The sequence below is a fragment of the Anser brachyrhynchus genome (assembly GCF_964034855.1).
Source record: "Anser brachyrhynchus genome assembly, chromosome: 5".
Taxonomy (NCBI): Eukaryota; Metazoa; Chordata; class Aves; order Anseriformes; family Anatidae; genus Anser; species Anser brachyrhynchus.
In genome coordinates, this window is record NC_137699.1 from 34,483,318 (window position 1) to 34,507,724 (window position 24,407).

Consider the following 24,407-nt stretch of genomic DNA (forward strand, 5'->3'; position numbering starts at 1 on the left):
TGTGCCTTCTTTCTGACTTGCATTTGGATCTCTGCTCTGTTTACGAATATGCTTCCTTCTAGGTTTCATGTTACAAATCCCCTTTCTCCAAGAACAATACAGATTAAATCAGTCCGCTAATCACCAGCAGGATTAGTGTATAATTTGCATGGTACGTAGTACTATTTAAATGTGTTCTTTATTGGCAAGTTCTGCTCTTTTTTGGGAAGCTATACTCCTGATATCTTTTGACAAATAAGCAGAAGTGACTGAAAAGGTCTGAATAAGTCCTGAGATGAGGTTGTGTTTTTTTTGGGTTTGTTTCTTTGCTTTTGCCTCTTAATGACTTTAAAAGCTTTCCATAATGTAATGGTTTTACTCTGCTACTGCTGATGTCTGTGTAAGGATGGAAGTCTTGATGTGCACAGTTATCTTTGAAACAAATGCAGGTCTGAACTGGGGGCCATGTCCAAGTATCCATTTGGATGCACAATACACATAATTGAACAGTAGTAATAGCAAACTACACTAAAACTTATAACAGTAGCTTTAAATTGAGCAGTCATATGACTTGGATAAATTCCTGAGGGTGTAACTGGATTTTTTTAAGTACTGCTGCCAAAGCATCCATGGATGGTTTTTGCTTCACAGTGCTAGCTTGATGGACTACTGTGATTCAAGAGCTTCGGTTAGCATTTTGATTCTCTGGTTATTGAATATTCTGTGTCACTCAAACTAGCATAGAAATTCTTATTCTTTGTATGCTGTTTTTGTTTGCTGTCTTGGCTTTCAGGGTTTAAGACCAGCAACAAAAAAGAAAGCACATGGCTGACGCTACGCTGCTATGCGAGTGCAAAGATGTCTTGGACAAGGAAGAATTAAACTTTTTTTAAAACAGCAAAAGTAAAACTGTCAAACCCTACACCTGGTCACCCTCAACCCTCCTGCCTCTTATTAGTTTTTGTCTAAATTTCTTGGTTCAGTTCTGAATACCCGCGTCTTCCCTGCCCATTCCATCAGCTTTAATGTTTGCTCTGCCCGTAGCTGAGCTGTTGAACTACGTTGCGATGTTTTCTCCTCCTGTCTCATGCAATTTGACTTCCCTAGCTCACGCCTTGTTGCATCTTCCAAAGCTCATTCCTGATCTTGCTCTTACTGGCTTCAGAAGAGAAGGCTGGGGGAATGTGCATTCTGGTCAGGAAAATCTTCCCTTTACCTCATAGCTAAAGACAGGAAGAGGGCTCGAAAATAGAATTTCCTTAGCAGCCTCATGTCGCTACATGTTGGGAGTAAAGGCAGTGCCAACTGCGCAGCAAGCTCAGAGGGCTGCCATCACTTTTGATGCATATCAAAAAGCTGAGGCAGTGCTGTTGAAGCAGTACTCGAGTCTTTTCCCTGAGAATATTTTGACAACCCTCTTGTACTGTGGGGAGTGTTTGTACAGAAATGTTTGAGCAGCTTCTGAAGTGAGTGTAAAGATGTGTAGTCCAAGTGAATTGTGGCAGTTTCAGAAGTTTCTTCAGGATGTCTGGAAATACGGTTTGCTCTCTAGATCTTTCTGAGTGGGAGCAAGTGCTGGCTGTCAGCTTTCCTAGGGCTTAGGAAGTTTGGTGTGTGTGTCTTCACACAGGATCAAAAGAAGTCAGGTGAGTAGCAGCCAGCAGACCACTTTTAAAGTGGTATTTTAAAGCGATGTTTAAAGCCTTTGAGCATTTTCTTGTCAGGAGTTCAACTTAATTTTTTTTCTTCCGTGTTCATGCTGAGTAGTTCCTTGGTATCTGTCTTATGCTGCACTGCAACTCTACTAGGTAAAAGCTCAAGTGGGAAACCATGCATCCCCGGGGCCTGCTGCAAACTTAGAAAGGAACACTGCCTCCAGGACAGCACGCTGTCCAGCAGCACAGGATTGCGGGTTCATTCCCCTATCAACAAGCACACGGACCAAGCAAAGCCAACAGACCCCGGTGTTTAATGCAAAAACATGAATTTTAATGAACAAACTCGGGATTCTTTCCCGGATGAAGATCTGTTCTGTGATCTTATCTTCGCTCGCACTTCTGCTCCTGGGGGTGTAGGTGGTTCTGGCCACTTCTTAATCTCCTCTGCTCTTGTAGTGCTCCACGTGTGCCAAGACCCAGGCTGTTGGTGCCAGGAAGCATGTAAACATCGCAGCTAGCGCGATGGCTTGCTCCTGCGGGTGGGAGAAGGACCAGAAGGATCAGTGGGATGGCTGCACAGCAGCTGCAATGCCCGTGGGGTCCCCGGGGCAATTGCATGCTGCTGCATCTAATGCAACAGAGTGCGCTCATCTGCACTCCCTGCCCTTTCCAGGCTGCCAGGTGAACACCTTTTGGGCCTGTGGAAAGGAGATTTGGGTAAGCACAGCAGTTTCTACCAACAGCGGACCAAGTTGGCTGCTCTCTAGGTCTGTTTCTATTGCTCTGTATTTCTTGGTCACGATACTTTGCTGGGAAGCGTGACTGTGTCCTTCAGTTGGCTGCGAGACTCAGGCTTGGGCCCACAGTTTCCAGAAGCAGCTGTGCCTGACTTTCAAATGACTTTGAGGCGGGAAGAGCAATGCGCAGCAGCCTCTGCTATTTTTGGCACACAAGCACAGCACTTAACCCATTGTGCTGTCACTTTTATTTCTTATTTGGCTTGGAGAAGAGTCTTCAGACCTTGGAAACGCTTCATTGCAGACCTTGGAAATGCAGCTTGGGGGTAAACTCCACAAGCAAAGGCTGGCAGTGAAACCCACCCAGGATTGTTGGCATAAAGCTCCTTTTTTTTTTTTTTTGAACTCCTTTCACCCAGCCCAGGAGGGTCTCTGCAGCTGGAGCAGCTGCCGTTTTGGTGGGCAATCATCCCCACTGCAAAAGGAAGGAACAGTGGAAGGACCTACACAGCTCAGCTCTGCCGGGGCAGCAGAACTTCCCTGCCCAGGACACCTGCTTTGGGGGGTGAGTGCCCCCTTGGAAATGGCAGTAAAAATGGGACGGGGAGGGGGTGGGAATGGGGCTGTCCCTGCATTGGTGGGGTGCCTGGGGCCTTCAAGCAGCCCATGGAGGGCAGTCTGGGCTGTAGGGGACTTAAAAGGAGGGTGGGGTGCAGAATGGACAAAATAAAAGGGAAGCAAGAGCTGGGGGGGTAGGGGGTAGGAGGTGTGTGCATGTGCACCTTTCTTCCTACCTCTCCCCCCACCTTGCTTTAATTCCCAGCAAAAAGTTGGGTCTGTATGCCAGTGCCCAGGCCGTCCCCAGCTACCTCCCTCCCCCGTTTATTTTTTTTACCCCCCCGTAAGCTACTCACAGCAGCAGAAATCGGGTGTTCAGGTGGTTTGGAGGTGACCCCCGCCCGGGGGACCCGTGGTGCCCGCAGCATGGTGGCCAGCAGCCGGGAGCCCCCCTGGAAGCCCCACATGGCGGCGGCAGGCTGAGCGCTGCCCTCCTCGCTGCAGCCACCGCCGGACTGCAGCTGCCTGGCCCGTCACTGCCACCCCCCTGCTGCCACCCCTCGGCACCGGGCCCGCTCTCCTGGGAGCGTGGCAGCAGAAAACCTGCAAGCGTCAAGGTTCTCCTCGAGTGCTCGCTGCTTTTTTCCTCCCCCTGGAGTGTTTGACCTTCTGCCTGCACGCCACAAACAGCAGCCCCAACCATCAAGGGAAGGCATCTCTGCAAAGTCCTGCTGGAGGGCAAACCTTTTATTTTGAACTTTCTTAAATTTGTAAGACCCATAAAAAACATACATTCTTTAAGCCGTTGAAGATGCGATGGCCAACCCTTGCTTGTCCTGAACCAGCAATGGCTGCTTGGCTTCTCCGTCTTCCCTTTGTGGCTCAGTGGATGTACAGGCTCCAAACCAATCACATACAGGCCTTACGTGGTATTATGACCTGTCCTGCAAGCCACGGACTGTTGGAGCCGCTGACAGATTCGTTGGTGCTGTTTGGTCAGGTTGGGCTGATGTTTGCAGAAGCAACTTCCTACTTGCCTCAACCCGATAGCAGAAGTGGCTGAAAGCCGCAAGCCTGGGTCTCATTCCTGCGATGTGCAGGCACTTGTCAGAGAGACAAGTCAGGCCCCTTTGCTTCAACACGTGCCAGCTTCGTTGAATAACCCAGCTTTGTTCTTCTCTCCCTTAAAAACAGGTACACAGAAGGATTATCGGGATTTGTACGGAATTGGGAATGCTCTCTTGTTCTCCTGGCAGCTGCTGGGGTTTTGCGGTGTGCAGCAGGCTCCTCTTTGGGGTAAAACTGGGTTTTTATTATTATATTGAGAAGGTCAGAGACTTTCTCCCAGAGCACCAGCTGTCTCAGGAAGGCACAGGTTTTTACCTTACAAGTGGCACAGTGAGCTGCGTGGACCAGGACAGGCCAAGCACACTTTTGTTGATGAAAGATGACTGAAGAAATTTAAAAGCAGTAAGAGAATCCTCTTACCTTATATCTGCTGCTTGCAGCTGGCTTTCCAAAGGATTCTTCTTTGACGCCTGTCTCATCAGAACTTTTTTCCAACTCGCTGACAGTGATCTCTCTATGCAGCAGTCACGAAGCTGGGGAGGCGGCGGAGCCTCTAGCAGCGAAGGGTTTTTCTTCTGAGCAATTTCACAAAACACCTTCCATGTTGAGATAAGGAAGGAGACTCTTAGTCCTCTGACCTCCAGGAAATCCCCCTTTATATCTCATGCCTACTCACTTTCCTCCTCAGTCATAATTGTATTAGCAGACATCGCATCACCTTCTTCAATCAGTCTGCACACGCTCAGCTTTTTAGGGTGCAAAGGAGGGGGGGAGCATTCCTGTACCTTTCTGAAAACCTTGGTGAGAAACCTCTTTTGCTCCTGTAGATCAATCTTCTCATCTGAGACAAGTACTCATGTTGAGGAGCATTGCTGGGATGAACATGGATGACAGCAAGAGTGGCCACGTTGGTCTGGGGCAGCTGGGAAAGCGTTGGTTGTGTTTTCCTATAAATGGCAGGGGAATAACCTTGTCTGAGCAGTGAAGTCTTGCAAGTTTTGTTTCAAGCAGGAGCCAAGGAAAAATACCAGTTTTGAACCTTTGAGAAGATGGAGGAACAGCTGGTGACAAAGGATGGCTGTGGTTAACAGATTTCTCTTCAAATTTTTAAAGAAACTTGTCTGTCTTGACTTATCTGGGAGAAAATCATATGGTGCCGATGCATAAGGCGTCTTATTGTGGTCATCTTGCCAATGAAGAAAGGGTCTTTAGAAACACTGCTTTCTGGTCACAGCAAGATCAACTTTGAAAAAGCTGTGACAGAGTCAGAGCAGGTCTTGCTGAGATAAAGGGATTTTTCTGAGAAGGGTATTTTTATGTTCCTTCAACAAAGCAAAGAAAACAATGCTTATCTGTTGGGTGGGCTGGAGGAGTGAATGCTCTCCACTCGTGCACTCGCAGCTGCTGAAGGAAATGCTTGTATTGAAAGCCTTGACGGTGTCCGAGCTGCAGCACCTGGGGTGCTCTATGGTGGATTAGATTCATGTACCTCTGCCACAGACTCATCCCTTGCCTGAGACCAGCTGTTGGAATCGAAGAGTAAAGAAAAGCCTAAATGAAGCTTCCTGCAGCGAGGTTTGACTTTAGATCCTTAAATACGCAGAGCAGAGCTGGTAACAAATGTTAGTAGTTGGGCTCAGACCTTCGCTGCTCATCAGAATTTCTCCAAGGCATCCCTCAGATATCGATAGAACTGATCCAGCAATGCTCTGCTATGCAAATTGTATTACCCAGGGACCATCTACCTTTGTCTCTCACAGGCTGGTGAATTTTCATGGAAGCAGCAGATGCATGTACCTGGAGCAGTTGACACAGGAGACACTTTGACCCCCCTCTACCTTTTCTCTTAAAAAAGTTGTAGAGCAGCCCTTGTTCTTGACTCATACACCCTTGATATTCCACCTCTCCTTTCCCCTTCCTCCCTGGGTAGTTTCTAGCAGGAAGTCTGCTTCAGGACATGTTACCACGTGTGCCCATGGAAAACCCCTCAGCCCCGTTTAGCATGATTGGACCCAGAGGTGGGACAAGGAACATTACCTTTATTTTGTTTGCAAGCTTACGTGATGCTTTCAGTGTGGTTTCTGGTCATGTTCCTCCTGGCTCAGTCACTATCACTTCTCTCTGGTGCTGCTTGTGGGAGACTTGAGTCACAAATCTGAAGTGACTCACAGTGCCTTGCTCAGGAAGGTGTGGTGAGGAGTGTTCATCTTCCCCGAGCCACGGCGAGCAAAGAGAAGCAATGTCTTCGCTTGCCTGGGAGAGCTTCTGGATGGAGGATTTGCTTCCTTCACACTGGTAACAGCTTTACTTGATTCAGACGTTGGCTTTTCTGTGGATTTACAGAGAGTAGAACAGATGTGTGGTATTTATCCCATAAATGCTGGATTGTTCAGTAAGATAATCCTCTCTCAGCACCGAGCCAGAGGCAGTAGGTTTCTACAAGAGTCACAGCATCTGGCCATGCTGCTTTCCATGTGTCCACTGATCCACAAGGAATGGACCTTAGATCTTTTGGCTAAAGGAGGTTTTGTCCTTCCAAGGATCGTGCGGGCTAAAGAGGGTAGCTGTGTAGAGGCTAGGATTTGGCCTTAAAGCATTTTGGCATTGATGCTGCCCTACACATTTACCTATACTGCTCACATTGGTGTAGGGTGGATTATTTTTATGTTCTCCCGTAATCAGTTCAAAGCTTTCCAGGAGCCGTAGCATGGCAGGACTGTGTTTCAGGTGCCAGGCAAGCTGCTGACGCAGTGCTCCCCTGCATCAGGGACAGAGGCAGTGCTCGGTTTGGTTGAGCAGGGAGCCTTGATGATATTCTTACTCGCAGGAATGTGAAGGCTAACAAAAGCTGAGGTTGCCCCATGCCTGGGCTGACCTTGGAGACAAGGTGAGGGAAAGGGAGCAGGATCAGACTCAGAGAGAAGAGACACCGAATCAAATAAGAGGTAGATCTGGGACCTCCATCTTCCGGTGGGCATTGACAAATGAACTGGAGGCACATTTGGGATCCAGGGAGAAATTTGCACTTAGACCTACAGTAACTTCCTGTTTCTTTCTTTCTTCCCTCCCCTTAATGCCCCCACTTCCTAAGCCTAGGTCAGCAACACGATGCTTCTGTGCCTTCCTGTGGCTGCCACGTTTGATGGAGAGCACAAGTGTGTCTGCAGAGGAGCAGCCATCTCCCTTTGCTGCAGGACACATGGGATGAATTTGGCCACTGCAGCTGGCAATTGCAAGATCTGTTTTTCTGCTCGTGTATAAAGCCGGACTGTGACATGAGATGGTAAGAACATAGCTCTGGAAAGATCTGCAGGGAAATGAGTAGTCATGGTCTGGGCCATGGAGGATGTCTGTGCAGCGCCGTGGCTTCTGGCTGTCTCAAAGCAGTCTCTGCTGGAGACAGGTGGCTACTCCGCCAAAGCAGGGGCTTTGGTGCATTGAGGCCATGGCTTATCTGCATCAGCAAGCTGGAATTGGGGTTTGGGTGCTACCCAGAGACATGGTTGTACAGGTGCTTCCGTGCTTGGGTAGCATCAAGTAATGTAGCCTAGCAGGTAGAGTTCAACACGTGGAAGAAAGCACGTTTGACCTTGTAGCGGAAGGTAAGCTGGGCATCTTTGAGGACAGCTCAGTAAACCCTTGTGTTCCGTGTGTGACGGGGTTTTAAAAACAATAGAAGGTGTTGGGGTCTGGGAGGAATGGGGATTAATACTAGAAGTGCCTTCGTGGCACAGAAAATCAGGGTGGGGACTGCTCTGCACCAGAAAAACACGCTGCAGCGCCAGCAGCGGTTCAAAGGACAGAAGCTGGAATGTGTTACAAAGCTGAAGTCTGGATCTCCAAAAGCAGGCAAGTAAAAGGGTCACACTGCAGCTAGGGACAAAGGGCAGTTGTCAGCCACAATTCCTTCTGCAGAGGTCTTTGTGCTGCTCTCTCAATGGAGAACGATGATGGCTGTCTGCCAGGGCTGTGCTCATTGCTAAATTTCTTGGACAACTTTCAGCTTTTTTGTCTCGGTCCCTCCTTCCTGGTTCTTGAGGCAGTCCCAGTCCCTGGTGTACCGGACGGTGAGCTTATCTAGGCAAATACCTATGTGTCAACCAGGATATTTTTAAGGAAGGGGAAGGGCGGAGGGAGTTATTTCCTTCCTCCCATCTCAGTTGGGCAACTTCCGTCGTCCCCCCTCCACCAGGGCCCCACGGCAGCAGCCTGCGTGGTCAGAGTCCGCGCACAGCCTGACATGAAAGGCAAGGTCAAATCTCCGAACTTCCCACACCTTTTTTTTTTTTTTTTTTTTTAACTCCCTCCCTGCAGGCAGGAGGAGTGTTTTTTCTTGTGATTTGATCGCGGGCATCGCCTGATGTGAGCCAACTGAGTTGTCCCCAAGCGCGGCAGTCTGTGGGGACAGCTTTCGGGTACTGCCCAGAGCTGGTGTCCCCCCTCTGCTTGGAGAGCCTGTCCGTGCTCCACTTCTATCGTTTTTTTATATTAATGCAGTGCCTAATGCTGCGAGGCACCAGGTCCAACTCACTTTTGCAATATTCTCTTTATATGTGCATATGTATATATATATAAAAAAAAAATAAATAAAATGTTCCTTCCCCAGCAAGCCAGTAATAGAAGTGAAACTAGAGATGCAAGAGGGAAGGGAAGTGTGGAGGTACCACGAGGATAAAGAATAAAAGAACATTCAGTAATGTTGCGGAATAATGTTGGGAGGATGAGGAAGGAAGAGGAAAATAGTTATGTGATGTATTGGGAGAAAGTGGTGAGATACTAGCATAGAAAGGGAAGTGAAAGGGGAAAAATTGGAGAAGTGACAAAAGCAATGAGCACGCAAGATCTGGGTAAGCTAAAGAAACTGTCCTGCCTGGCTGGGAGATGTCTGCCAAAAAGGAAGCTATACAGGAGGAAATGAGCCTGCGTGGAGCTGACTCACCTGAGGTGCTGGGATGGAGGAAAACCATGGCTTAGAGGTGCTGGCGGTGATCAGAGGGGAAAATAAAGGAAATAGAGACCTGAGGAATGTAGCGAGGCTGGAGGCAGATGAGCAGGAAGGTTGTACAAAGAGGGGCAATTTGCAGCCACCGTTTTCAGCTGACATCCTCCACAACCACACTCAGCCATGCACCAACTTTGTCTGTGTTGGGATAGCACTGTCCAGCCCTTTTCTCTGACTTTTAGCTTTTTTTATTTTTGTTCCGTAGTTTGGGCTGGTAAAAATGACTGACGGCAAGGAGGACCCTGCTGTGTTCACCACCACTTGTTTGCCCTCAGACCAGCGTCTTCTTGCTACGGTGACCAACGCGTACCTCGGCACCCGTGTGTACCGTGACATCCTCCACGTCAATGGGGTGTACAACGGAGCGGTGGGCGACACGCACCGTGCTGATGTCCCCAGCCCCCTCAGCGTGAGAATGACTGTGCCTGGTGCGGACAGCCTGGCTGAGACCTTCAGCCTGAACACCCAGACAGGTAAAGAGCAAAGCACAGAGAAGGTGTTTCTGTCCTGCAACTTCCTTTCCCACCTGCAGTGTGAGCCCTTTGCTCTTTCTCTCTGACTGCTGGCCACCCTCTTCTAGAAGTTAAGCCTCCTTGCCTCTTCCAGGAGGTCACCTCTTTCTTCTCCCTGCTCTCCGCTCACCCGTGGGATGACTCAGTGTGTACCAAATAGGTCTGTGAAGGATGTCAGCTCCACCCCAGCAGTGGAATTCATTGCTTTAGGTGCAGTCAGTGCTGGAATTTTTGTGCAGAACAGATACGTAGTTTTGTTGGTAAAGGAGATTTGATCAATCAGTTCAAATGTTATAAAGATATGAGATGAATCGTATCCCCGATTTCACTGACTGTCGTAGGTGTCTAACCATTTGGTTCAGGTGCAGGCATTTATTTTGGAGGCAGCTAATGGTTGTTAAGTGAACCCCACAGCGTGTTTGTAAAGGAGCCAGAAATGGATATGGCATTGTTTGCTCGTGTCTTTGGACAGCAGCCAGCTCTGACCTTGGTGTCATACATCAGAAAGTGTAGTTGGAAGAAAGGTGAGGAGGGTTTTTTTTGCTGATCCCTCTGCGAGTGCTCATTTCGCAGATTTCAGGATTTAGCTGTACAGAGTACTAAATTCATTTATTTTCAGAAGCAGTTCTTCTCTAAGTAGTGGTATTTACTGAATGAAAGGGGCACTTTCATTCAGGCATGGAAGACATGCAGAAGACTTGCCTTTCCCACATTCATAGAATCATAGAATATCCCGAGTTGGAAGGGACCCATAAGGATCATCTAGTCCAACTCCTACGTTACTCTTATGAAGTTGCTTTGGAATAAGTGGAGAATAAAAGCAGGCGATTTTCAGATTATATCTCAACCCCTGCTGGAGCCAGGCTCAGTAAAGACTGTTTAATGGTGAAACCTGGTTAAAAAAAAAAAATAATTATATTATGAATCCATTCCTCACTAGCTTGGTCAGATTTAGTGTTTTAACAGTGTTGTCCAGTCAAAACCTGTGTTCTGGCCTGGATCTGGGAAAGGTTGTTCCTTTGCCAATAGGAACCAGTAAATAAGAGAGAAATGTTAGTCTGGGGCAGAACATCAGGACCTGGCAGCTAAAAAGGCTGACTCTTTGTGCTTACAGGAACCTTCAGCCACGTGCTTCAGTCAACCAGTTATACAGCCACCCATCAAATCTACGCTCACCATTCCCTTGTTCACTTGATGGCCTTCAGCATCACCATCCGGCGGTCAGCTCACACCGGCCAACCCATCACGGTGGAGCTCCGGACTCCTTTTGTGCCAAAGAGCCAGGACTTGGACCTGTACCAAGGACTGGACTTCCAGGGAGCACAGTGAGTTTGCATCGCAGGCAGGAGCCTGGCCTGGAACAAATCCTTCGTAGATTGTAGCACATTGCCTTGTTCCCAGATAGAAAACTGAAAAAATAAGGCTAGAGTTAGACTGAAATTATAAGTATTATTGAGGCTTGTGCAGATTTACTTCTTCCTGACAGGAATGAAAAATATTTATATGTATACACATACATACATATACATATATAAATATACACACACACGCACACATATATCTATTTTTTTATTATATATAAAATATATAGAAACACTTTTATTAGTTGCAATGCCAAAATTATTACCTACGCTGTCACACAAGAGCATCAGAGGCCACAGGGACTATATGTGATTACAAAGAAATGAGTTTGGGGAAGATGGTGAGCTCGGAGGAGATAAGCTCTAAAAATGGCTTGATGGGGCTGGAGAACCCGTGAGAGAGTTGTGATGAATCTCAGTCTTCTACAGTTTGGAACTGGGACTGCAGCTGAGCTGAAGTATGGGGACAAGGGAGCTTCTATCCTAGGTGGGAACAGGGGAAAAATTCAGCTGATGGTTCACCCTGTGTGGGTTGATTTGCACTTCGGCTCTGCTCTAACTTTTCCCTTAATTTTTTGCCATCCCCTGCAGCTATGTCTATGGGACAACGCTGGTTCCTGAGGTAGAGGGGGGACCCCGGCCCACTGTTCACATGCTCTGGACTCCTGTGCCACAAGCCCTGACCTTGTGCGGGGAGGAGTGGGAGCAGTCCTGGGAGTTCCTGACAGCTGTGGCTGAAAGCGAAGAGGAGGTGAAGAGGAGCTACAGCGAGGGGCTGGCCCTCATTGCTTCTGGCTCCCTCTATTCCTCCCACACCCGCGCCTGGGACGCGCTGTGGCGAGGGTGCTGCATCGACCTGGATGGCCCTCTGCCTCTAAGACAGGCCCTCTACGGGTGTCTGTATTACCTGCTGAGCGCCATCCCTCCCCGGGACAACCCGGGTTTCCTATTCCACGGCATCAGCCCTGGTGGCTTGTCCAACGGCACCCGGGGTGAGGACTACTGGGGGCACGTCTTCTGGGACCAGGTGGGTTGAAGCTGTGCTATTGGTTCACCTTGGGGCTTTGAGCAGCAACTGGGATGGAGGAAACTCGGTGTGAGGTTGCTCTCCTCCTTGCTGGCAGTAGGGGTATCTTGGCACCAGCCTCTTGTAGAAGAGCATCCTGCTTCTCCTTCGCTAACAACTAGTGAGGCTCAGCTCCATCCTAGGCATTACTCATGTTAGTTATCTCCTCTAACTCAAAAGTTTATTGCCTAAAGCCAAGCCAGAAGGCTGGTGTTGGTGTGTAGACAGTGGGGGTGAGAGGCCAAGAGGGATCCCACAGCAGGGCAGAGCTCTCTTCCCCATGCTAAGATAGGTCGCTCACCCAAGAGAGGCCAAAGCAAAGGGAACTTCAGTGTCTAGTTTAAAGCAAGGCCACTAACATACGGGAAACAAGTTTGAAACGAGCTGAAACCTGCCTGAAATCCTCACAGCTTTGGTGGCATCAGCAAACCCTATTGTGCTTGAGGTAACTATTGAAAAAGCAAGCGTTTTCTATGTTTTCAGCTTTTCAGCGTAGGTTTGGTGTGTACTCAGCAAACCAGTCCATCCGGGCAGCTTTGTCCTAACCAGAGGCTCAGAGCTGCCCTTGGAGGCAGCTGCACTGAATGAGCACGCAGCTCTGCAGTTGAATATTTAACGCATAATGTGAGCGAGAAACACGGCTAGATGGTGCTGAGCCCCCTGTGCTGAACCCAGCCTGGTCTTTCAAACGGGCAAAGGCTTTTTAGTCCTGTGGGCCTTGTTTTTGACCCACCCCAGAGCCTTTGGCTTTTTGGAGGACTCCTGCCTCCCCTCTTTTGCATGCTGAGGGTCCCACTGAGATTATCCTAGCAAGGTACCAGGTATGGGTGCCTAGATGCACTTTTGAGGGCAGAAACAGACCTTTGTGGATTTATGCCTTTTAGTGAGCCAATGTGACAGCACCTTTAAGCAGCAGCAAAGTCATGGTCAGAGCACTCAGGACTGGGGGTGGACTTGAACTGGTGGGAGCAGCTGGGTGCCCAACCAGCCAGTTTCACCACCTTGCTTTGCTCGGATGTTTTCAGGACACCTGGGTGTTCCCGAACATCCTGCTGTTTTACCCTGAGGCTGCCCGAGCCATTCTGGAGTACCGAATTCGCATGCTGGAAGGAGCCTTACGCAACGCGGAGGAGCAAGGCTACAAGGTGGGGACAGGGCTGTTGGGCTGGGGACAGTGCAGCCCCGCCAGCGTCACCCAGCAGGACAGTTCGACTTTCTTCTTCCTCTATGGCTCTATCTTTAGCCAGAGGCTGTGAGCTGGGCTTTGCCTGCAGGTTGTAAACAGGGAAGAGTGTCAGGAGAGGTTGTGTTTTGCCGCTCCATGGGTGTCTTCTCCCAGCAGGGTGCTAAGTTCCCGTGGGAGAGTGCAGCCACTGGCCAGGAGGTCTGTCCTGAGGACATCTATGGAGCCCAAGAAATTCACATCACTGGGGATGTTTTGATGGCCTTTGAGCAGTATTATTACACCACGCAGGTAAACGGAGCATGTGCCACGCGGAGGGCCTGGTGGTGAGGCCTGCAGGGCATCTGATGACTGTCGCTGTCCCTTCTCAGAGAAACTCTGCAGTTATCTGCTCCTGTCGGAACTGCCAGTAGCACTCTGGGATCCTTTCTTCGTCTCCTCCTCCCAATCTTGCTCCTCAAGGGTGGCTCAGCATCCTATTGGCTCAATTCAGGCCAGTTTTCTGCCTTTTTCCCCTGCTCTGTGCATTTTCTTATAGCTCCTTTCCTTCTGCTGAGTCTAGGCCTGTCTGAATTTCCCTCATGCTTCCCCGCCCCTGTTTTTCTCTGGCTTTGGCTCCTTCCAGGACCAGAAGTTGTTCAGGGAGGATGGAGGATGGAAGCTGGTGGTGGCCGTGGCTCAGTACTGGTGCAGCAGGATGGTGTGGAGCGAGGAGGAGCAATGCTACCACATCAGAGGTACTTCTGCAACTGCCAGGCCTGTTTGTGGGGAAGGGCTTTGCAAAGAGAGGCTCAGAGCCCCTCCAGCCAGACCTGGGTGGGAGTGCATGCGTTCTATAGCCTCCTGCCCTATTATCCCTGTCTGTATCCACGTGGCAAGATGCCAAGCTCTTTCAGTGGCACAGAGCCAGTTGTTTTCCTCTCAGCCCCTTGCTGCTCACAGGACACCCCTCAGCGTCTCCTTCCATTGCAATATCAGTTGATGCGACAAGCATGTTTGAGGTCTGATGGTGTGACTGGCGACACTTTGGAAAATAGGGTACGAGGGCTTTAGAGAGGAAGGAGAGAGATTCAGCAGGGAACGGGAATGTACCTCTGTGTGATGGAAGTGAACCTGGGTACATTGTTGCTTTAGGAAACAGCAGGGAAATGCTTGTGAATTGTCCCAAAGGAATTGGGGAAGGACTCCTCTAAAAAGGTGATGTGGCAGATGGCCCAGCTGAAGTGCCTCTACACCAATGCACTCAGCATGGTAAACAAGCAGGAGGAGTTGGAAACCACAGGGCAATTAGAAAACCATTACTTAATTGCTATCATGGAAATGTGGTGGGATGGATCACATAACAGGAACACTGGAAAAGAGGGTTACAAGAAGGGCTTCAGAAGAGATGGAGGGCAGCACTCCTACCCCTCCTTCCTTGCCTATGTTAAATATTCAGGTTGGATTTCAGGAAAAGGTTTTTCACCAAGAGGGTGGTCAGGCACTGGGACAGGCTCCCCCAGGGAAGTGGCTCATAGCACTGAGCCTGCCAGAGCTCAAGAAGCATTTGGAAAATGCTCTCAGACACATGGTCTGATATATCTATATCTATCTATCTATCTATATTTTCAGTGGCCCTTTGGGGACACAGGAGTTGGACTCGATGATCCTGGTGGGTCCCTTCCAACTCAGATATTCTATGATTCTATAAGAAACGGCTCAACAGTGAAAAGCTGCCTCTGAGAAACAGCCACGGACAGGTTGAGAGCTTGTGGGTAAAAGTTAAGGACCGGACCAATAAAGGACACCTCGTGGCTGGGGTTTACTATAGGCTGCCTGATCAAGGGGAGCCTGTGGACGTGCCCTTCAGCTACAAGCAGCATCGTGCTTGCAGGCATTCATGGTGGGGGCGGATTTCAACCACCTAGATATCTTCTGGGAAAGCTGCACAGCGGGCTGTAAGCAATCCAGGAGATTCCTGGAGTGCACTGAGGATAACTTCCCGGTCCAGGTGTTAGAAAAACCAACTAGAGGAGAGGCGTTACTGGACCTAGTGCTCACCAGTGCAGATGAACTCATTAAAGAGGTGAAGACTGGAGGCAGTCTGGGCTGCAGCAACCACACCCTGCTTGAGTTCATGATTTTGAGGAATATGGGCCTGGCAGAAGGCAAAGTCAGGACCCTGAACTTTAGAAAAGGGAACTTCCAGCTATTTAAAGGCCTAGTGGATGAGATCCCCTGGAACACTGTCCTTAGGAATAGAGGAGCTCATCGGAGCTGGCAGCTCTTTCAGGATGCTTTCCTCTGAAAGAGCTCTCTACCCCCATGTGTAAGAAATCAAGCAGGGAAAGCAGGAAACTTTATAAGGAAACTTGTATATACTACATATACTTTCCCCGTAGCCCCACGCGCTGTCCACGCGCCCGAGTCTGTCATACAATTGGTTAGAGACCCTCAGACGCGCCTCGAGCCAGCCAGCAGTTGCCCACTGCCCAAAGCTCATCTTTTTACACTGTAGCCAATTTACTTTATCTTGACCTTGCTCAAGTTTTTGTTTCTACCGCTTGTTTCCTCATTATCTCTAATTCAGGGAAGTGTGAAACAGCGCGAAGCCACCTGTGAATTCCTTCCCACATACAAGTCTATGGGGCCCGGTGCCACGCATCGCAGGGTCATGAAGGCATTGGCTGAAGGAGTTGCCAAGCCTCTCTCCATCGTATTTGAAAAGCCCTGGCAGTCAGGTGAAATCCCTGGTGACTGGAAGAAGGGAAACATCACTCTCATTTTTAAAAGGGTAGAAAGGAGGGTCTGGGGAACTACAGACCAGTGAGCCTCACCTCTGTGCCTGGGGAGATCATGGAACAGATGCTCCTGGAGGCAATGGTAAGGCACATGCAAGGAGGTGATCCGAGACAGCCAGCATGGCTTCACCAAGGGCAAATTGTGCCTGACCAACCTGGTGGCCTTCTACAATGCAGTGACTGCATCAGTTGATAAGGACAGACAGGCTGATGTCATCTATCTGGACTTCTGTAAGGCCTTTGATACAATCCCACATGACATCCTGATCTCCAGATTGGAGAGAGATGGATTTGAAGGACGGACCATTCAGTGGATAAGGAATTGACTGGGTGGCTGCACCCAGAGAGTGGTGGTCAATGGCTCCATGTCCAGGTGCAGGCCAGTGACAAGTGGTGTCCATCAGGGGTCTGTTTTGGGACCAGAAATGTTTAATATCTTTATCAGTGGGATTGAGTGCACCCTTAGCGAGTTTGCAGATGACACCAAGCTAAGTGGTGCAGTCAACACACCAGAAGGAAGGGATACCATCCAAAAGGACCTGGGCAAGCTTGAGAAGAGGGCCCACTTAATGAGGTTCAACAAGTCCAAGTGCAAGGTGCTGCACCTGGGTCGGGGCAATCCCAGGCAGGAGCACAGGCTGGAAGAAGACCTCACTGAGAGCAGCCCTGCAGAGAAGGCCCTGGGGGTTCTGGTGGACAAAAAGCTCGGCAGGACCCAGCAGTGCGTGCCTGCAGCCCAGGCAGCCACCTGCATCCTGGGCTGCATCACCAGAGGGGTGGCAGCAGGGCAGGGAGGGGATTGTCCCCCTCTGCTCTGGCCACAAAGATGCTCAGGGGGCTGGAGCACCTCTCCTATGGAGAAAGGCTGAGAGAGCTGGGGATCTTCAGCCTGGAGAAGAGAGGGCTCCGGAGTGACCTCATTGCAGCTTTTAAATACTTAAAGGGAGCTTATAAAAAAAAGATGGAATGCAAACCCTTCCAACCCGAGTCATTCTATGACTTGGCAACCCAGGCCAACATTTATTTATTTATTTTTTAAACGAGACCTGAGTTTAAATCTGACAGCAGCCTATAGGAGTTAATTCCTTGAAGGTCTCCTGGTGTTGGTGCCAACTAAGTACAACCAGTGATATGTCTGGCAGGACAAAGGGTGCCTCCACAGGCAGCAATCCTGCTGAAGCATGTTATGTTGAACGAGCACACATCACCAGTGACTTGAAGAAGAGCTAGAAGTGAAGCAGAGCTGTCTGTTGGCAGAGGGTCTGGAGGAGATGGCTGGGTTAGAGTTAAAGGATCTCAATGCAGTTGGGGTGATCAGAGCTAGAAAAGCCCCTGGAGGTGCTGCAGGTTAGCTTGTGACCAATAGATCCTTTGTATTAAACCCCAGTGTCCCAAAAGTTGTCCCAGAAGAAGGCACTTGAAATGCCTATTTTCACTTTTCTTTCGGAAAGTGGACATCAGCAAGGGAAGGAGTTGAGTTTGTAACTAGGGAAATATATCCAGTTAAGGACTTGAAGGTCACCTTGCCTACAAGTCTCAGCTCTGAAGTAAGGGAAATACCTTCAGGATGCCTGTTACCTTGAGAGTCTGCACTTTCTCAGCTAAATCACAGAATATTCCGACTTGGAACGAAGCCACAAGGATCATTAAGGCTAACTCATAAAGCTGTGAGATAGGGTGTTTCTCCTTCACAGCAAATGCAAACACCACTTATGTTCCCCTCTACTGAGTATTGCACTGAAGTCACTTCCAGAAACAGGGAAGCAACACCTACTGTCAGGAAATATCAGGACTCCAAGCATGCAATAATGCAGGTACAATTCAAGACAGGTGTTTCTAGTAGTTTTATTAATGATTATCGTAGTGAGAATGCTCAGGCAGCATCTCTTCCTCCATGCTCTCTGCTCAGTCGTTGCAGAGGCCCCACTTATATGCTGTTTCAAGGACATAAGGAAAATCATTGTAATGTTAAAAAGGCAGGAATACATTCTTGGGAAGAATGGGTGTTGGACAATCATCTATGTTAATGAAACCAAGTTCCCATTTCTGGGAGGGATGGACTCCTTAGGGCCCATAGGAGCAGCACATCCAGTATTAGCTCAGTAGTGGGAGATAGAAACAATCAGAACTACTAAATTTTGGTTGAAAAGAGTGCTTCTTTCATTAGGATAAACTTCTTAGACCTCTCAAATCTTAAGGATTAATATTTTTTCCACCATACTAGTCATGTGAGCAGGCATCAGTGCAATGGAGGGGTTCCCTTTCTTGTGCCAGCTCCCTGAGGAGGGGCACAGAGCCATGGCAAACCTTGGGTGTGCTGCAGTATGAAGTGTACCCTTTCTCTCCCTCCAGGTGTCATGCCCCCAGATGAATATCACTACCAGGTTGATAACTCTGCTTACACCAATGCCTTGGCCCGGCGGAGGTAACACGCATGCTTTGGTTAAGGCACTGGGCCAATTTTCTTCTCTTCTGCCTGGCTGTCTGGCAGGGGTAGGAGACAGCAAGTCTCCCACATGCTGCACACCTTTCCTCTCTTTGCATACCTCTGTCTGAGCTGGTCTCCTTTGCCTTTGTTTGCAGTCGGTGGAAGGAGGTAAATGCTCCCCTGGCAGTTCACCTGACCCTTCAGGTATATGCATTAGACAGAGGCATTTGACAAGTTTTTCATTATCTCCCTGAATTGTGTGGGATGTTTAGACAATTAGCCAGCTGGAAATATATGTAGCTAGACAAGGAGTCCCAGCTCCAGCAATGAAAGCTGTTACCCCGAGCTTAGACTTTGACCCATATTCTTTCTAAGCACCTGCTTCTTTGGCAGTGAGTTATGGCTCAATTAGTTTTTTGTGTTCCCTCCCTTTTTCCCTCTCCAAGGGGTCACAGGCACTTGTGCCTGACATAAAACATTGTTCCTCGCTCCTTTTCAGCTTACGTTTTGCAGCTAACATTGCTCAAGACCTCTTGATCCCTGTGCCAGAGGAGTGGGTGGAATGTGCCAACAAAGTCAAAGTGCCTTTTGATATGGAGAAGAAATATCATCCTGAGTACGATGGTTACAGCCCAGGTGAGTGGAGGGGCAGCAGCAGACCTTTGAATTGGCTGGTGCTCTTTCTTTTGAAGCACACAAGTGAGGCAGGGACAGTGCCTGAATGGTTGGCTGAAGCAAAAACCTCTAGCGTTCGCTCTCTCAGTGCAGAATTTGGGTTGCCAGTGTGGGGATCCTGATTTGTAGATGTTTTTTCTGCTTCTTGGTGGATCATTTTTCATTATTGTGGTCATACAACTAAGGATTTTAGGTACGCAGAGGGTAGGAAGAGGCCTTGAGAAGCATGGGATACTGGGCTGCAGATGACATGGTGGCTATGAACCCGTGTATTGGCAATGAGGTCTGTCCTTCCAAGGTCAAGTGTGATGTATTGCCATTCCAGCAACCTCTAGCAGTGAAAGTTCGTGTGGAAGTGCACATTCAGTTTAATGCCCCCTTTGTACATTTTATTTGCCTTTAGCAAGGCAGCAGTGACTTGTCCTCCTTGCAGTTCCACAACATTTCCAACACAATGTGGTTTCTGTTGTTCTAAGTTTAAGATTCTGTATACCAGATTCATTCCCTTTATGAGTAAACAGACAATCAATTACTCCCAGCTGGCATATGTGGTCTGACTGATTCTTGGCTCTTTTCCCCAGGTGAGCGTGTGAAACAAGCTGATGTTGTCTTGCTTGGATTCCCTCTGATGCACCCCATGAGCCCTGAGGTCCGGAGGAATGATCTGGAGACGTATGAACCTGTCACCGAGCTGAATGGGCCAGCCATGACCTGGGTAAGGAGAGGGGCAAAGTCTCAGGCAGTTCTCATCTGCAAGGTGGTCATTCCTAGCTGAGTTAGTCAATGCCAGCCCATATCAATGGACATAAACCTACTTTAAGCGATAAGAGAACGCGGGCAGTTATCTCGGAGCTAGAAATGTGTGCTAAAGGGATCTACACTGAAGGTTGCTAGTTATGGTGTCACTCTGGAGGCTTTGCAGTGTAGTCACCCCTGGGGGAAACAGCAGCCAGCAAAAGGACAGTTTTCCCTCCTGCAGAGCATGTTTGCGGTGGGCTGGCTGGAGCTGAAGGAGATGCAGAGAGCACAGAGCCAACTGAACAAGTGTTTCAGCAACATCACAGAGCCCTTCAAGGTCAGCTGTGTGGAGTGTTGTCGCTGCTTCCATGTGACAAATGTCTCTTGCTTCTATCTTGCGTGTCCCCAAGTAGGTCCCTTCTATGCTGTCTGTGCTTGCAGTCACTAGATGATTATCATATTGAGCTGGGTGCTTGCACATTCAGTCTCCTCTCTGCATGTTTCCAAAGAACAGCAAAACTTGCTTCCTACCAAGCAATACAAAGCCAGGGGTCAGTATCCTGCTCATCCCAGGCTTCCTTCTTCCTTTAAGGGGTGGGAAAGGGAATGGAGATGGTGGTATTTTAAAGGCCATCTCATGCTGGGATGGGCAACAGCATATGACTGTTGCAATACTCCTAATATGTGGCTGTGATGGTAAGCATATTCAAACACACACAACTATATGAAGGGTCCCAGTGAAACCACTGACTTTTTTTCCCCTCCTCCCCCTCATACTGGAGTAGATCTGGGTGGAGAATTCAGATGGATCTGGAGCTGTGAACTTCTTGACAGGGATGGGTGGATTCTTGCAAGCTGTCCTCTTTGGTTACACAGGGTTCAGGTGAGACCTATGTTATGCCTTATCTAATTTCTAACCAACAAGTGACTTGAAATGTTAGCATTTAGCTGGAGCAACTTGTAGCTTGTGAAAAAGAAAAGAACTTGAAGCATCTAGCAAATTCCAGAACATCTGCCAATGGCTCTTGGCAGGTAGTGGTTAATGATCCTTGATGAACTGTGGACACTGGGGACAGTTGGTCACTGCTGGAGAACAAAGTGGAGTTTTCAGAAATGATGAGCTTTGATCCATTTCTCCTCCAGCTACATCAGTGTTTAAAGCCATTGGCTTCAAAAGGAGTAAAGACCTAACCTCCTTTAGGTGGAAGGAGGAGATAAGTAATCGTGAGCAAAAATGCTATTTCACAAAGCTGTTTTCTCCTTTCCCTGTTTTTCTGCTGAGTAGAAAGGGAGTCTCAAGCAGGCAGTTCTTTCCCTGTTTCTTTTGCACCATTTTTTGTTTGTTTTTGCTTGAGTTTTTTTTTTTTTGCAAAGGCCACGGTGGATATCACTGTAGCGAGAGATGGTGACGCTGCTGAAATGGCAAGGGACTGGGAAATGTATTTGCTATTCTCATGCCAAAAGACTAAAAATAGTATATGTAAGAGAAGGGAAGTCTCCTGCTGAGTCCCAGAAGTTGTGTGGAAAAGGAAGCTAGTACAGAGGGTCGTAGACGGCCTGGTTAACAGCAGCCTTGCCAGTGAGAGATGCCATACACACAGGTGTAAGTCCTTCTGCATCCTCTCTGAAGTAATCTGCCGTCCACACACAGGACTGCAACTCTGTGGAGGAAAAGTGGTCAGCTGGAATTGCCACAGTATTAAGATACCTCAGAAAACATACTAAGCTCTTCATATAATTTCAAGCCTGCCTCTCACATCTGAAGCAGCTTGGTGGTTTCAACTCTGAAGCAGCAGTCTCTGGAGTGTATTCTTAGAGTTTAATTGAGGATGGATCACACTGGCAAGTCTTTTGATTGCCAGCAAGGCCTTCTAGCACTGTGTTTTTACTCTGTGTGTGTGTGGCCAGAATCTGCTGAGAAATCCACCAGACTCTTGGTGGAGCTGGGTGTGAGCTACTATATTCCTCGCTGAAAACCTTAATCTCAGCTTTTGCAAAGCTTCAAGGTCTTCAGACGCTGTGTGTGTGTCAGATTTGGGCCCCTCTTGCAATAGGCTCAACCCACAGGCTTTGGGGCTCGAGCCAAATTTCCAAAAATGTCACGATGACATTGATGTAGTCCTTGAGACCACACTCCTGCCTTGCCTGTTGTAAGCCATGGCTGGCTGGCACATTGGTCTGCTGCTGAGTACCTCTGTGGAGGCAGCACTGTGAGCGGGGCAGCACAGGCCCAGGCCATGAGCCGCATTTAATTTCAGGCTGAGGACTGGTGGCATGTGTGTCTGGTATTCCAGCATAGGAGAAGTGTGCTGTTTCTGCTCTTGAGCCTCTCTCAAGTCCTCTCAGTGGTCTCAAGACCATGGTCAAGAGCTCTCACAAGTCAATATTTCAGTAAGAGATTTAGTGACTGTTATCTTTTTTTTTTTTTTTTGTCCAAAGCCAAAACACAAAAATGGGCTCTGCTTGACTTTGGATAAGGCTTTGGAGAAAGGATTCGAGCTGTTGGCCTGATTTTTTTCTTTCTGTGAAAGAGCACATATGAGTTTATTCTGAGTTATTTTGGCAGTTTATCATCTCTATCCAACTCTGCTGCCCACTGCTTGTTCCTGTGCCCAGTTCTCCTCCCCATTCTGGAGCAGGGCATTTCTGAAGTTTTGCCAGCATAGCTGCTGATAAAGTCACCCCCTGAGCTGGAGTGGGAAACTGAGAGGGGAAAAAAATATAATCCTGCTGTGTTTTTGTTTGTTTGTTTTCAAATACAACCTACAGACCCAAAACTGAGGAACTGGAAGAGGGACAGAAACACCAGAGGGTGCTGGGTTGTGAAATCACAGCCCCAGTAGCTTTTCACCAGATGCTTTGTTGTTGTGTTTGGGATTTGCCCAGAGAGCCTTGGGATGCACCTAGGAGTCTTTCTGCCTGAAAATGCACGGAGTAAGAGGAGGGGCCCCTGGGATACATGAGGGGGTGCTGCTTTGACTGACTTGCACCTGCCTTTCCAGGATCACAAAGACCAGCCTTCTCTTCAACCCCTCGTGTCCTGATGACGTCCACAAGTTGAAAGTCACCGGTGTCTCCTACTTGGGGAACAAACTGAAGTTCACCATCACCAAGGAAGAGATCAGGATTAAAGTGACTGAATCTCCCCTTGACCCTCCCGCTCTGCCCCTGGAGGCAGTGCTGGAGGAGTCAGGGCAGCGGTTTCCCCTGGGTGAAGGTACGGTCACGACCCTTCATGACCCTGGGTGACTATGCGTGCTGGCCTTGCAGTTGTCCAACAGCACTTCCTGCTCTCTAGCTCTTCAGGAAGTCATTGCTTGGGCAACTTTCCTATAAATGAAGAAAATGTGGGGAGAAGCTGTTCCCGTGCCTCATGCATGTTGGTTTTTGTTGCAGGGCAGAGCATCTCGTTCCCCACGGCAGCTGGATGGATTCAGAGGTCACCCACCAAGGCGCATTAAAGCCTAGCTGATCTGGGTTTTGCATGATGGGGACTAAAATCCTGAAGTGCAGATGTCAGAGGAAGAAGCATGAGGCATCCTTGCGGTGTTCTGGCCTGTGCCATAAAACTTTTGCCCCCGTGGGACTGTGTATGCTTTGTTTTTTGGGCTCAGGGAAGGTGTGTGGAGCACTCACCATCACTGGGCTGGCAGCAGCTCTTTGAGTGAAGCTGAGCATCCTTGTCCACAGCAGGGGCGCTGAGCCCCATGTCCCCACTTCCCAGGCCGTCCCCATCTCTCGCTTAGTAGAGGGGACAACACCAAGCCTAAAAGCCACGTCCTTTGCACGAGGGGAGAACGGTGGAATGTGTGAGCTCAGTTTGAAACGCATTCCCTGAGCGGCCTGCGGATGCTAAACCCTGAGAAAGCAGCGGGTGCTCTTCCTGCTGTGCTTCTCAAAGGGTTTTGCAGGCCTAGCCATGGCTGCTTTGCCACGTCAATCCACAGCAGCAGCCAGCAGAAAGAGGAGGATCCCTTTGCCTCTGGTGTTTGGATGTGCCAAGCACCAGCACCCCAAACCTTGACTCCCCCCTGTGTTGGGAAATGCTGCTGAGGCAGCGTGATGAGGTATGGACAAAGGCAAGGCTGAAACTGAGCATTGTTCTGGTGCACAATATTTATGGTTTTGGTACTGTATTTCCTGCATGCCTTCATTAGAGCTGCCGCGTGTTGAGCAAGGGGATTTTGAAGGCACTCCCTGCCCTGCCAAGACTTGTTCTGCTCTGTACACAAACCCCAGGAATCTCACCTAAATGGCCGGGAGTTTATAAAAAGATTTGTGGCTGCTCGGCACCACGGACAGCATGTGGGAACACTTAAGGAAGGCAGCAACGCAGGTCTTCTGCCTTGTAATTAGGGCTGGCTCCTCACTGGGCCCTGAACCACTAATTAGCAGCAGCCCTCAGCAGCAGGGCAGGATGTATGGACCCCTCTGTCCTCCTGCCCCATGATAACGGCTCTGGGGGCCACACCTGGATTATGGTGCTTGGGGAGGAGATAGGAATAAGGCCCCACTTGTGGATGGATGTTTTTGGCTGTGTTGCCAAAATGAGACGGCTTTGGCTGTAGCACAAAGCAGCAGGGAGAGCCAAGTCTGAGGGCTGGGGATGCCTCCAGACCTGCTTAGAGCAACGGGGAAGGTCCCCATGGATCCTGTGTGGGC

The 24,407-nt window shown here is 49.0% G+C and overlaps 1 protein-coding gene and 1 long non-coding RNA gene across 8 annotated transcripts; one reads left to right on the forward strand and one right to left on the reverse strand.

Moving 5' to 3' along the window:
* The first annotated feature begins 22 nt into the window (after window positions 1-22).
* PGGHG (protein-glucosylgalactosylhydroxylysine glucosidase) lies at window positions 23-23,328 on the forward strand. Of its 7 annotated transcripts, XM_080594654.1 has the most exons (15): window positions 23-151; window positions 7,092-7,283; window positions 9,208-9,475; window positions 10,629-10,839; window positions 11,467-11,902; window positions 12,967-13,086; window positions 13,284-13,415; window positions 13,750-13,861; window positions 18,257-18,329; window positions 18,832-18,968; window positions 19,589-19,722; window positions 19,987-20,082; window positions 20,531-20,628; window positions 22,748-22,962; window positions 23,142-23,328. In XM_080594654.1, exons 2-15 carry the CDS (start codon window positions 7,281-7,283, stop codon window positions 23,204-23,206), a joined length of 2,100 nt encoding a protein of 699 aa, XP_080450780.1. In that variant the 5' UTR covers window positions 23-151; window positions 7,092-7,280; the 3' UTR covers window positions 23,207-23,328. The 7 variants fall into 7 exon arrangements, 6 of the variants coding, with proteins under 6 accessions (XP_080450780.1, XP_080450783.1, XP_080450778.1 ...); XM_080594657.1 differs by lacking the exons at window positions 23-151; window positions 7,092-7,283 and adding an exon at window positions 7,705-7,849; XM_080594652.1 differs by lacking the exons at window positions 23-151; window positions 7,092-7,283 and adding an exon at window positions 8,156-8,252.
* On the reverse strand, window positions 1,947-4,555 carry LOC308196133. The gene is made up of 3 exons (XR_013952103.1): window positions 4,421-4,555; window positions 3,289-4,115; window positions 1,947-2,170 (listed from the first exon to the last, which is right to left on the reverse strand). It is a non-coding gene; the product is annotated as an uncharacterized lncRNA (long non-coding RNA).
* Window positions 23,329-24,407: the final 1,079 nt, after the last annotated feature.